Here is a 12,500-nt window from a genome sequence, read left to right as displayed (position 1 = left end):
GACAGAATTTTCAGGACAGCACCCCCTGTGGACAAAACTCTCAGGACAGAGCCTGTTCTTAAGAACAAGAGGCGGGAGGTTGGGGATTTAGCTCAGTGGTAGAGCGCTTGCCTAGGAAGCGCAAGGCCCTGGGTTCGGTCCCCAGCTCCGAAAAAAAGAACCAAAAAAAAAAAAAAAAAAAAAAAAAAAAAAAAAAAAGAACAAGAGGCGGGATTGGCAATTTAGCTCAGTGGTAGAGCGCTTGCCTAGCAAGCGCAAGGCCCTGGGTTCGGTCACCAGCTCTGAAAAAAAGAAGAAAAAAAAAAAAAGAACAAGAGGCTAAATTGAGTAGCCACTGCAGGCTCTCAGGGGCTGTCCCAGCTGAGGAATGTGGGGAGACAGGAGAGTGCAAACTTGTCCTCCTCCCATGAGAGACAGAGCTGCTGATTTCCCAGTTGAGGCCTCCACATTCAGGTCCCTCTCCCCTGGGGCCTTCAGGACTGTCCCTGAGCAGACTCTCCTCCTGTCAGGCCTGAATGGAGACCCAGGCCCTCCTTCCATACAGCCAGACCTGGGGGAGTCCCCACCTAGACCCCTAGCCAGGAAGACCAGGGTCCATTCCCTGCAGAGGTTCCCTGGAGGACCTGGGCCTGCCTGGGGCTACTTGGTTCCCCACCCCCTGGACAACTGGAACAATTGGCCTAGACTCTATGCCTTCTCGCTCCTTCTGGGAGCCATGTCACCAGCCCTCACGATGCCCCCTGCCCAGGCTCCATGAGTTCCTGGTCACGTTGCCCATGGTTCTCACAGTGTCCATCCTTCCTCCTGCCTTCCTGGGGCTGAACCTGGGATGTAGTAAGGCCCCTGGGGCGCCTTAATGTGGGGCAGCCTACTCCTCTCAGCTCAATTATAATCTGTAGGATTACTGTTGTGCTCACTGACTGTCACTGACTGACGTGTCGCTTACATGGCACGAGTCTGTAATTATACAGGATCAGCACCATAGGCATCTCCAGAGGCATCAGCACCATAGGCATCTCCAGAGGCAGACCAGAGAGCCATCATCTCCGCTCTAACTGCAGTGAAGACACAGGGATGTTGTGCACTGTGGATGTGGGATAGCAGGGCAAGGTCCTTGGGGTGCAGAGTGTGAGAAATGGGGTGTAACAGGGACAGTTGTCTTGATGGGAGTTGCTTCACGGGGAACCAGGGTAGATTCTGTGAACACCAAATACAACACAGTGCAAGGCTGGAAAAAAGGCAGAACAGGCATTTGGACAGAGGGGTGGCATGTCTCATCTTATTTAAACCTCATAGTATGTATCATTACTCCATACTGATGACAAAGTGAAGCTCAGAGAGTCCACCTGATTTGTCCCAGTTAACTTTGACTGTCAACCTGACACAGCCTAAGGTCACTTGAGAAGGGAGTCACAAATGAGCGATTGCCCAAACCAGATTTGCTTGTGTGTGATTGTTTTGATTGTTAGTTGATATAGAAAGGCATAGCCCACTATGGGTGACACCATTCCCTAGATAGGTGGTCCTGGCCTATGTAAGAAAGGTAGCTGAGGATAAGCCTGTATGCTAATTAGAAAGCAGAATCCTCCATTGTTTCTGCTGTTTTTCCTTGATGTTGAGTTATCACTGGCATTGATGGCAGTGATGGTCTCTGACCTGTAAGATGACATCAGTCCTTTTCTCCTCTAAGGTGCTTCTGGACAGAGTGTTTTATCAAGTTGACAGAAAGGAAATGAGAGCAGCAACCTCAAGCTTCTGAGAGTGGGTGTTTTTCAGTCCTCACAGCTCTCTCCTACACCAACCCTATGACCATGTTCCAGTATGTGTCCCATTTGGTATGTGCGTGGGAGGGGGAGTTATGTGTGCATATATGTGTGGCACGTGTGTTCATACATATGAGTGACTGCTTGCAGTGTGTGTGGAGATGTGGAGACCAGAGGTTGACACCTGCTGTCTTCCTCAGTTCCCTTTCTTTAATGAGGCGGAATGCATGGTTGAACCCAGACCTCACTCCTTGAGATGCTCTAGTCATTGCAACCCAGCGGGATCCATGTCTCTGCCTCCCAACAGTGGCTTAGCAGGTGGACGTTCGTGCCCAGCTGGCTTTTGTTTGGATGTGAGGGAATCACTGTGTGGGGTGTGGGGAGGGGCAGGATCTCACTGCACAGCCTTGAACTTGAAGCAATCCCCTGCTTCTGGGTCTGGAGGTGTGCCACCATGCTGAGCTTCTAGTCACATGGCTTTTATCATCTCCTCTACACCTTTCAGTTGCTTCCAGATTTTCCAAGAGACTGCAACATTTTTAGATCCATAGTGAACAACACTTTTTTTTAAAATGAGTCTTGGCCTCGCTATGTAGCTCTGACTGACCTGGCACTCTCTATGTGCATCAGGCTGGCCTAGGCTCACAGAGCTCCACCCACCTTGGCTTGGAGTGCTGGGATTAAAGGTGTGTGCTGCCATCACTTTGGGCAGGGAGTGGGATAAAGAAGGGATCTTGTGTAGCTCATGTCAGCCTTGAATTTGATATTTAGCAAAGGATGACCTAGAACCCCTGACCCTCATGCTTCTGCTCCTACCTTCCAAGTACTGGGATTAGACAAGTGCCATTACGCTCAGTGTATGCAGTCCTGGGAATCAGACACAGCCTGATGCACTCTAGGCAAGCCCTCTGCCATCCCCAGACCCACTGTTTTCTCCCAATGCAGTCTAGGCTGTCCTTGAATTCATGCTCCTTTTACCTCAGCATCTAGAGAGCTGAGATTACAGGTGTATGCCACTGAGCCCCACTGGTCACGTAGCTTTTTAAACCTAAAACTAGATTGGGTGTGGTAATGCATACCAGCATTCCAAAGGCAGAGGCAAACAGATCTCTGTAAGTTTGAGGCCAGTCTGGTCTACATAATGAATTCCAGGACAGCCAGGACTACACAGTAAGACCCTGACTCAAACAAATACAATTCTCAGCTCTGGCCTTGCCTTCTAAGACGTCCCCTCTTTTCTAACTCTGGTCACAGCTCTGGTGTCCCTTGCCAGATCTCCATCTGCTTGTGTGACTGCCACCTTAGCAGCGCGGAGCTCCTCCAGACAGGATGGGCCTGGGACTCTTGGGTGTTTCCTATGTGTAACTGGAATGTGAGGCTCAGAAGAACAAGGCAGATGACTGTGTACCTCTGATCTAGGCCACCTGTCCTGTTGTAATGAGTACTGACCAAGGCTCATTGCTGGCCTCAAACCCTCAGCTCCTGGCCCTGCCCTTCACCAGTGACTCCATATCCCATTCCCAGCAGAACTGTCCCCCACCCAAGGCCTTTTGTAGTGAAGCCCCTTTGTCACCAGTGCCAGCGGCCCCACCTACCCCTGACAGGGCTCCGAGCCTGTGTCCGCAGCAGACATTCTGGTTCCAGATGTGCGGCTCCTATTTTAGCCAGGCTCTTTCTTGCCTCGGCCGATCCTTCTAGGTGGGACCACACTGCCTTGCCCTACCTGGCAGTGCAGGGCCTGATCTTGAAGCTCTAACGAATGATGGGTGGGGCAGCTGTCTCCTAAACCCAGGGCCCTCCCTCCCTCCCTCCCTGCCTCCTGGGCACAGCTCTAGGGAACTGGAATGACAGGCTGTACAGGCTCCTCCGTTGGTCTGAAAGTTCTGGAGACGATGAAAGGAGTTAGCAAGTAAGGAGAAAAGTCATGGGAGTCGGAGGTGAAGACAGACTTCATCAGGTTCCTGAGAGCAATGTGGCCTCCAGGAAGACTCCTGGGGCTAAATCATCTCCTCCCACATGCCCATGTGTGTGCGCACGTGTATACACACACACACACACACACACACACACACACACACACACACACGCAGAGAGAGAGAGAGAGAGAGAGAGAGAGAGAGAGAGAGAGAGAGAGAGAGAGAAACGCACACAATGAGAGTGTCCCTGTCTAGAAGAAAAAAAGTGTGGGATTTTTCTTTCACTCTCCTGTGACCAAATGACACACATGGAGTAGGGGAGTAGGGGAAAGGGCACTTAGAGTTGTAGAGGAGACTCCGCAGGCAGGGGGATTGTTCCAATGGGGGAATGTCACGTATTTATTTCCTATTTACTGTGAGATCCTAGTCAAATTATTTAGCCTCTCTGAGCTTACTGTCTGTGTATGTATGTATGTGTATATGTGTGTATGTATGTATGTATGTATGTATGTATGTATGTATGTGTGGTGTGTGTATGTATGTGTGTATGTGTGTATGTATGTGTGTATGTGTGTATGTATGTGTGTATGTGTGGTGTGTGTATGTGTGTATGTATGTGTGTATGTGTGGTGTGTGTGTGTGTATGTATGTGTGGTGTGTGCATGTGTGCATGTGTGTATGTGTGTATGTGTGTATGTGTAGTGTGTGCATGCATGTGGTCTTCTTGCATGTATCTGTGCACCACATGCACACCTGGTAACCACAGAGGCCAGAGAGGGCATCAGATTCCCTGGAACTGGAGTCACAGTGTAACAGGCCATGTGGGTGTTGGGAACTAAGCTGAGGTCCTCTGGGAGAGCAACCAGTGCTGTTGACCACTGAGCCATCTCCCAGCCCTTTAATATCATGATTTCTGAGAGACTGTCCTGGGAGTGAGAAGGCATGCTCACAGCTTCAGGCACAAGTCAGTGTTTCTGGGGCTGTGGTACCAGAGGCTCCCATTGTTTCTGTGCACATTCACCCAGTACCTCCTAGGGTTTAAGAAGCAGGAGGCTGGGATCAGCCCTGCCACTGTCCCTCGCTGGTGACCATACCCTATGCCCCACTCCTCCCTAACCCAGACATCAAACACACCCCCAGTTCAGGGGTGCAGAGAAGGAGTCTCCATCAGAAGTTGTCTGGCAGAACCTTTCCTTGTGCTTGGAGCTCAGCCAGTGGAAGCCACAGCACAGTACAAACCTCTGCTCCATGAATCTTTGTTAGTTTCAGAGCTAAATGCCCATGTGGGCCCAGGAAGGAAGCACAGTAGGAGCCGAGGGGACATGAGATGGCTTCTCTGGGGTGACCTTGCCTAGGAGTAGCAGGTGGATCCCAAAGATGACTTCCTACCCTGAGTTGTGTAGCTACACTGTATGGAGGCTACAGGCTGTGTGAAGCTGACTCAGTGGAGAAGCTGACTTAGTGGAGAAGCATTTTAAAGAAAACCAAACCAGGGAGGAACCTGCACAGTTGTGATCCTGAGAGCGATGGGCAGAGTGGAATCAAACCATTAGGGAGCTTCCTGTACCCCTCTCGGTCCTGTGCCAGGCTGCTGAGACAAATGTCCCAAAGTGGCCGAGACAGCAGAGCTGTGCTCTCTCACAACACTGAAGACAAAAATCCACAACCATGCTGAATATGGTGGCTCACACCTGTAGTTCTAGCTCTCAGGAAGCCCAGGCAGGAGGATTGCCAGGAGTTCCAAGACAGCCAAGACTACATACTGAGACTTTGTCTCAGAGAGGGAAAAAGAAAAAAAATATGCTGAGGCCTGTTCCCTAAGCCTGTGCGGGAGGAGCCACTTGCCCTTCCAGCTGCAGGTGGCTGCCAAGCATCCTTGGTTGGTAGCCACCCCTCCTCAGACTTCTGTCTTTACATGACCTTTGTCTCAGGACACATCTACTGAATCCTTTCTATCTTCCCTCACAACACATCACGCCACACACATCTTCCTCCTTCAGTAATCCTGGTCTCTCACATGCTTGACAAAATACTGTACAACTGAACTACATTCTCACCCTCTGCTTCCCTCTGATGAGGGGCCTGGGACTGAAGTGAATGTTGTGTGGATGGCCAGGATCTTGGCAAGATCCTTAACTTCATCAGATGTTGAGGCTGACCGAACCCTCTGACCATGAGCTACAAGAGAATCTTTTCTTGAACTTGTGCATATCAGGGCATTCAATAGAAGCTACAGGAAAGTAACTAATGAACACGCTTCAGACAGATTCCACCAATTATTCTGATCTGGGTTCATGATCATGTCACTTCAGGTGGGACAAAGCCACCCTCCAGGAGTTGTCAGCAACTGCTCTGTCTTTTGGGATCCTGCTATGATCTGACAAAGAAAGTCCCCCTCAGTCACCAGGTCTGCCCAAACTTGGTGAGGGAATCTCTCTGTCTAAGCAGAAGGTCAGGAGGCTGCTGAGGGTGCTGTGCTACAGGCAGGGGCTGGACCAGCTACCTGGAGGCTTTGCATGGCTGCAGGTGTGTTCAGAAAGAGTTCCAGAAGTGGGGTGTTCACAGGCTGGACCAGACACCTGGCCTTTCAGGAACCACTGGGAACTTGAAATCCACTGAAAGCTCAGGTATGTTGGGGCAGAACAGCAAGAGAGAGGAGTCAAGGTGACATTCACAGGAGGGAGCAGCTCTGGGAGCCCATAGCCCATCTTAGCAGCTGTTGCCTACGGGGACTATAGGGTGGGTAACGGAGGTCATTAAGCTTTTCCATCCCAGAGCAGCTCAGCAGGCAGGCACGCTGATTAGAAAAGGTGTCAAAGGAGAACTTGCCGTGGTACCTGCCCATCCCACTCGATCCTGTGGACAGCATAGGACATAGGGTCAGCCCTTCCATGGACAGTTGAGAAGATATCATACAGACCTTGCTCTGAGCCTGTTTCCCCATTCATCCATTGGGTTAAATAAAGCACTGTATGTAAAAGGCTGAGCCCTGAGCCAGCCCCAGCACCAGTTTACCAGGTGTTGGTGCAAGATAGGCAAACAGTGGCCAGTGGATTATATTCTAAACTCAGGTTGCTGGGGTGGGAGTGGGGGATGGGCCCCAGCTTTGTCCCTAATATCTATGCCACCTTGAGTAAGTGACTTTGCCTCATTCTGCAGTGATGCTGGCACCCTTCTTCTAGGGCTTTGATAGAAATTAAGTGAATCTTCAGTCTCACAGCTCCCACTGTCTAGGAAGGGACAAGGACCCAGCTGGGGAAGACATGGGGAATGGCTGGGTGAAGTAGGGGCCATGAAGCTGGGATTTTGGGAATGAAAGAGGCCAGAGGATTGTGGAGTCAACCAGATGAATATTGTAGGTGAAAGCCCAAAGGATTCAGGCTTGGGGACAACAAGAGCCTTGGCAGTTGGTGACATGTTAGGACCAAGCTCAATGGCTGTCACAGCAGACAAAACTGAGGGAGAGAGAAGGAAGTAGGTCCTCTAAGACAGACCAGGAGGGACCAGGGCCATCTGTCACTCATCCCACTACTTAGAATTACCAAGTGGAAGGAACAGGATACCCTTTCAGTAATGAAGTGGGTTCAGAGGGAAAGTGCCTGCCAAGATCACCTCTGCCAGTGGGGCTTGCTGGAGGTAGAGATCCCCAGGCCTATGTTCACAGGGACATGGGAAGGCTGAAGGGGCAAGTATGCAGCCCCATCACTAGAAAACACCCACGGCTCTGTGGGGGATGGGCAGCCGAGGACCAGTGTTGCTTGATGAAAGTCAAGGTGCTTAGCGGCTGGCTAAAGGCCACAGCTGGGCTTTCTTCCCACCCACCTCCCGCCCCCGGAATTGAGGACCCAACCCAGGGCCTTGCGCTTGCTAGGCAAGCGCTCTACCACTGAGCTAAATCCCCAACCCCCCTAGGTGGGCTTTCTTAAAACTCACAAAACAGCCTATCTGGTCCTCACCCACACAAAATTTCCACCACAGACTGAAGAGAGGTGGGAGGGAGGCAGGCTAGATGGACACTCAGTGGAGAGGGGCTTCCGCTCCTGCCCACTGCACTGGGAACTGAGAGTGGGGTGCATCTTCTGCAGTTAGTGTGGTCAAGTAGCAGGATGGGGATGCAGGTGGGGGACCAGCCCAGGAGGGCAGAGCTCTGTCACCACCTACCCACTCCTCCAAAAGGAAGGCTGGACAGGGTCATGTGCATAAAGCCATCGTTCCCGCAGAAGCTCCCACTGCTGGTCCGGGCCAACACCTGTTTGATGACCTGGGAGAGAAAGAGGAACCTGTAAAGCACACCTGGATGAGCTTTGTTCTGGTGAGGGCCTGAGGTCCAAGGGGGTCTTGTAGGACAGACTCCTGGATCCCTATGCTGGGAACATGTTCCTTGTGTGTTTGCCTGTGAGTGGCCCCGGCAGGGTGTTGGGACCTAATCCTGAGGAGGAAGGCATGAGGCTAGAGACAGGCAGAGTGGAGGCATAGTGAGGTGCCAGGTGGTCATGGAGGTTTCCCAGGGGAGGGGGACAAGTGGGCTACTGAGTCTTATTATAACTGAGGCAGTTCTGCAGGAGAGAAAGGAGAGAGAAGTAAGCACCCTTGTGGGACAATCTTGGGCCTCTAAGGTCAAGCTTGGGCTTACCAACTTGATAAACATTGGCCCCAGGAGTTAAAGCTACATAGAGAACTCAACACACCAACCTAGTCTACAAGAACCTGCCTCAGGGGCTGGGGAGATGGCTCAGCGGGTAAGAGCACTACTGCTCTTCCAGAGGTCCTGAGTTCAATTCCCAACAACCACATGGTGGCTCACAACCATCTGTAATGGAATCTGATGCCCTCTTCTGGTGTATCTGAAGACAGCGATAGTGTACTCATATAAATAAATAATTTTAAAAAACTGCCTTATAAAACATGCGAATTACACACACACACACACACACACACACACACACACACACACACACACACATTTTGTCTAGACGAATGGCTCTGGGGGAAAATCCCCCACCCCCTGGAGTTGGGATCATACCTGCAGAGCCCACTCATCGGCATCCTTTGAAGATCTGCAGCCTCTCCCACCTCCCCAGAGGTCAGCTTAGATGTTTGCCTCAATACTCAGGAAGAGGTATGACAGCTCCCAGCAGTGACACTGGCAGACAAGGCCTTGCACAAGTACCTATTAATCTCCCTGGCCATGAGTAGCTCTCTGGCACTCAGAGGCAGCCTTTACCTCCAGGGCAAACTCTCTGGAAATCCTATGCCTTTTATTGAATTGAGAGGAACCAAGAAACTGGGGTAGCACAAAGATCTGACCACACAGACTGAGGCCTAAAAGCCTGAGGAATCAAAAGCACGGGCAGCACAGATGGAGGGGCACAGACGGAGGGGAGAGGGTGGGGGGGACAGATGGAGGGCCAGTGGTGGTGATATCTGAGGTCCTTTCCTGGTTCTGACCTGTGCCAGGCCCCTTCATGGGGCAACTGGGTGTGGAATACATGGGAAATCTACTGCCTTTGTGGATTTTCCATAAATGTACTCTCAAGTTAAGAAGCACGTACAATTGATAAGTGGCTATTAGCCCAAATGCTTGAATTACCCTAGATGCCTAGAACAAATGAAACTCAAGACGGATGATCAAAATATGAATGCTTCACTCCTTCTTTAAAAGGGGAACAAGAATACCCTTGGCAGGGAATAGAGAGGCAAAGATTAAAACAGACACAGAAGGAACACCCATTCAGAGCCTGCCCCACATGTGGCCCATACATATACAACCATCCAATTAGACAAGATGGATGAAGCAAAGAAGTGCAGGCCGACAGGAGACAGATGTAGATCGCTCCTGAGAGACACAGCCAGAATACAGCAAATACAGGGGCGAATGCCAGCAGCAAACCACTGAATTGAGAATAGGACCCCCGGGGTTGGGGATTTAGCTCAGTGGTAGAGTGCTTGCCTAGCAAGCTCAAGGCCCTGGGTTCGGTCCCCAGCTCCGAAAAAAAGAAAAAAGGAGAATAGGACCCCCGTTGAAGGAATCAGAGAAAGAACTGGAAGAGCTTGAAGGGGCTCGAGACCCCATATGTACAACAATGCCAAGCAACCAGAGCTTCCAGGGACTAAGCCACTACCTAAAGACTATACATGGACTGACCCTGGACTATGACCTCATAGGTAGCAATGAATATTCTAGTAAGAGCACCAGTGGAAGGGGAAGCCCTGGGTCCTGCTAAGACTGAACCCCCAGTGAACTAGATTGTTGGGGGGAGGGCAGCAATGGGGGGAGGATGGGGAGTGGGGAGGGGAACACCCATAAAGAAGGGGAGGGGGAGGGATTAGGGGGATGTTTGCCCGGAAACCGGGAAAGGGAATAACACTTGAAATGTAAATAAGAAATACTCAAGTTAATTATAAAAAAAAAAAAAAAAAAAAAAAAAGAAGCATGTACAACACCAGTGCTGAGGGCTTGGGGATGGAGCTTGCTTGGCAGCGCTTTCTCAGCTCCTGAAACCAGAGACGGTGTGAACCTCCGTTTTCACAGAACTATGATGTGAAGACAGGAGAACCAGGAGCTTGAAGCCATCTCAGCTACACAGTGAGTATGAGGTCTGGCTACATAAGACCTTGACTCAAAAAAAAAAAAAAAAAAAAAAAAAAAAAAGGATCCTAGGTTCAGTCAGATGTGGTGCACAGGAAAACCAGTGTGGTCTCCATAGGATGTGGAAGGGGACCTCAGTGCCTTCTAAGAGGGAGGGAAAGGACAGAGCCTAAGAAGCCACCATCCCTAAAATTCTGTGACTGTGCAGAGGGCTCCTCTTATCCCATAGTCCACTTCTGGAAATGTCACCCACCTCCACATTGTTGGAATAGGCATACAGCGCAAGTGGCTTCTCCCTCCGGTTGATGAACTCAATCGCCTCATCCAGGTTCCTCACAGTCACCAGGGGCAGGATGGGTCCAAAGATCTCCTCCTGCATCACGGGCTCTGTCTCCTGCACATCCACTAACACTGTGGGGGCTGTGGACACAGGAGTCGACTCAGCCTCTCCATAGGCAGGACTTGCAGAAGGGCAGGGCCTGTGAGGGTGAGAGAGCTTGGATTCCAGGATGGGGAACCTCAGGGGCTGATTTATGAGGACTCGAGACTCAGTGTCTGGGATTCTACCTTCTGGGATATGGGACAATAGAGGGTTGGGCAGGAATTTAAACCACACTCTGAGTACCTAGAACAGGGATGTAGCTCAGAAGGTTTGAGCTGTGGGACAGATGTTTAGAATTGAGGAGTCACAGACCAAAAACCACAGTGTGGGGGCTCCTAGCACCAAAAGCTAGAACTCAGTTATGGGCTCAGAGAAGCCCCTCCAGTATGGAAATGCCTCAGCCCAGCAGGGCCCTGTGCCAGTGACAGGGCAGGAGACTCACCAATGTAGCGCTCCCCCTCATCGCTCTGGCCCCCGATGGCCACACGGCCACAGCCCAGCAATCCCTGGAGCCGCTCGAAATGCTTCTGGTTGATGATTCTGCCCAGGTTGGGGGAGGTCTGTGGGTTGTCTCCATAGAAACGCGTGATGGCATTCTGCAGGGCGGGCACCAGCCGCTCCTGCATCTCCTGGCTACACAGGACATAATCCGGGGCCACACAGGTCTGGCCGGCGTTAAAGTAGCGGAACCAGGCCACACGGTTGGCCACTGTCTGGGGGTCGCAGTTGTCATCCACATAGCAGGGGTTCTTACCCCCCAGCTCCAGGGTGATGGGCGTCAGGTGTTTGGCAGCAGCAGCCATGACGATCTTGCCTACCCGAGGGCTCCCTGAGAACATGGTCGAGAGGCACCTGGTCAACTGGTCTAGGCATCAACTTTGGCCTCCTCTCTCCACAGAGCCCTTTCTCAACACAAGCTCTGGGCTGTTCCACCTACGTCCGAGAGTCTGCCCCCATCCCGGCCGCCCAGGAGCCAATCTCCAAGATTCTCAGAGGGCCTGGAGAGCCATCCTCAGGGACACCTCCACCTCTTACTCACCCCCTCCCCTGGCTTATGGCCTTGCCCCACATTGCTTTCCCACTGTGTTATCTGCTGTCTCCCTTCCCCAGGATGCTGGACGGGGCTGTCCTTACCTGTGAAGAAGATGTAGTCAAATTTGTGCTTCAGCAGCTGCCCGGTCTCCTCGGGCCCACCCAGCACCACAGCAAAGCAGCTCTACAAGGCGTGAAGACAGCTCAGGAGGCAGACCCAGGGCAGGAGGACATCCCCACCAGCCAGGACAAGGTGGGGGGATGCCGGCTGCCCGATAGGCAGAACTGTGCTCACCTGGTCCAGATACTGGGGTAGCAGCTCTGCCAGCACCTTCTCTGTGTTCTTGCTCATTTCTGATGGCTTCAGCACCACACAGTTTCCTGCCAGGAGCCAATGGGGAAGTAGAGAGGAGAGGCGGGTGCTTGCACCCTCCACAGAACCCTGGAAGCCTTCTTAGGGAGGGATCACCAGACTAGGAGGGCTCAGAGCCCCACTCACCTGCAGCAATGGCCCCCACTAGAGGCATGATCATCAAGTTCAGAGGATAATTCCAGGGAGCGATGATAAGTACCAGGCCAAAGGGCTCTTTCCGGATGAAGGCTGAGCTGAACTTCGTGAGCTAGGATGCAGAACCACAGTCACGTGCACGATGGGTAGGAGCCCACACCCACACCCACACATACTCCCTGGGTGACAGAGTCCCCAAATGAGCAGACTGGCCTGGGGCAGGCTACCCTGTGCCCTGCCGCCCCACTGCCACCTTCACCCGCCATCCCTCAGTCAACAGGGCTCACAAAGTTGGTGGACACAGACTCGT

At 51.8% G+C, this 12,500-nt stretch overlaps 2 protein-coding genes across 4 annotated transcripts in view; both read right to left on the bottom strand.

Moving 5' to 3' along the window:
• Aldh3b2-ps1 (aldehyde dehydrogenase 3 family, member B2, pseudogene 1) overlaps positions 1-6,295 on the bottom strand; it is a 17,132-nt gene extending 10,837 nt beyond the window's left edge. The window contains exon 1 of one of the 2 annotated variants that reach the window (XM_063279781.1): positions 6,183-6,295. In XM_063279781.1, the coding sequence (XP_063135851.1) occupies positions 6,183-6,197 (15 nt within the window). In that variant the 5' untranslated portion in view covers positions 6,198-6,295. Of the gene's footprint in view, positions 1-3,358; positions 3,559-6,182 lie in introns of those variants that run through there. The other variant, XM_063279777.1, reaches the window with a different exon arrangement.
• Positions 5,943-12,500, bottom strand: part of Aldh3b3l-ps1 (aldehyde dehydrogenase 3 family, member B3-like, pseudogene 1) — a 17,132-nt gene continuing 10,574 nt past the window's right edge. For both annotated transcript variants that reach the window (XM_063279790.1, XM_063279785.1), the window contains 8 exons: positions 12,478-12,500; positions 12,182-12,302; positions 11,978-12,063; positions 11,785-11,866; positions 11,093-11,479; positions 10,522-10,688; positions 7,841-7,940; positions 5,943-6,535 (listed from right to left, as the gene is read on the bottom strand). The exon at positions 12,478-12,500 is cut by the window's right edge and continues 88 nt beyond it. In XM_063279790.1, coding sequence (XP_063135860.1) covers positions 6,351-6,535; positions 7,841-7,940; positions 10,522-10,688; positions 11,093-11,479; positions 11,785-11,866; positions 11,978-12,063; positions 12,182-12,302; positions 12,478-12,500 — 1,151 coding nt within the window. In that variant the 3' untranslated portion in view covers positions 5,943-6,350. The remainder of the gene's footprint in view (positions 6,536-7,840; positions 7,941-10,521; positions 10,689-11,092; positions 11,480-11,784; positions 11,867-11,977; positions 12,064-12,181; positions 12,303-12,477) is intronic.

Source organism: Rattus norvegicus, chromosome 1 (genome assembly GCF_036323735.1).
Source record: "Rattus norvegicus strain BN/NHsdMcwi chromosome 1, GRCr8, whole genome shotgun sequence".
NCBI classification, from domain to species: domain Eukaryota; kingdom Metazoa; phylum Chordata; class Mammalia; order Rodentia; family Muridae; genus Rattus; species Rattus norvegicus.
Note: the sequence above shows the minus strand (reverse complement) of the source record. Positions and strands in the feature narration are given on the sequence as shown.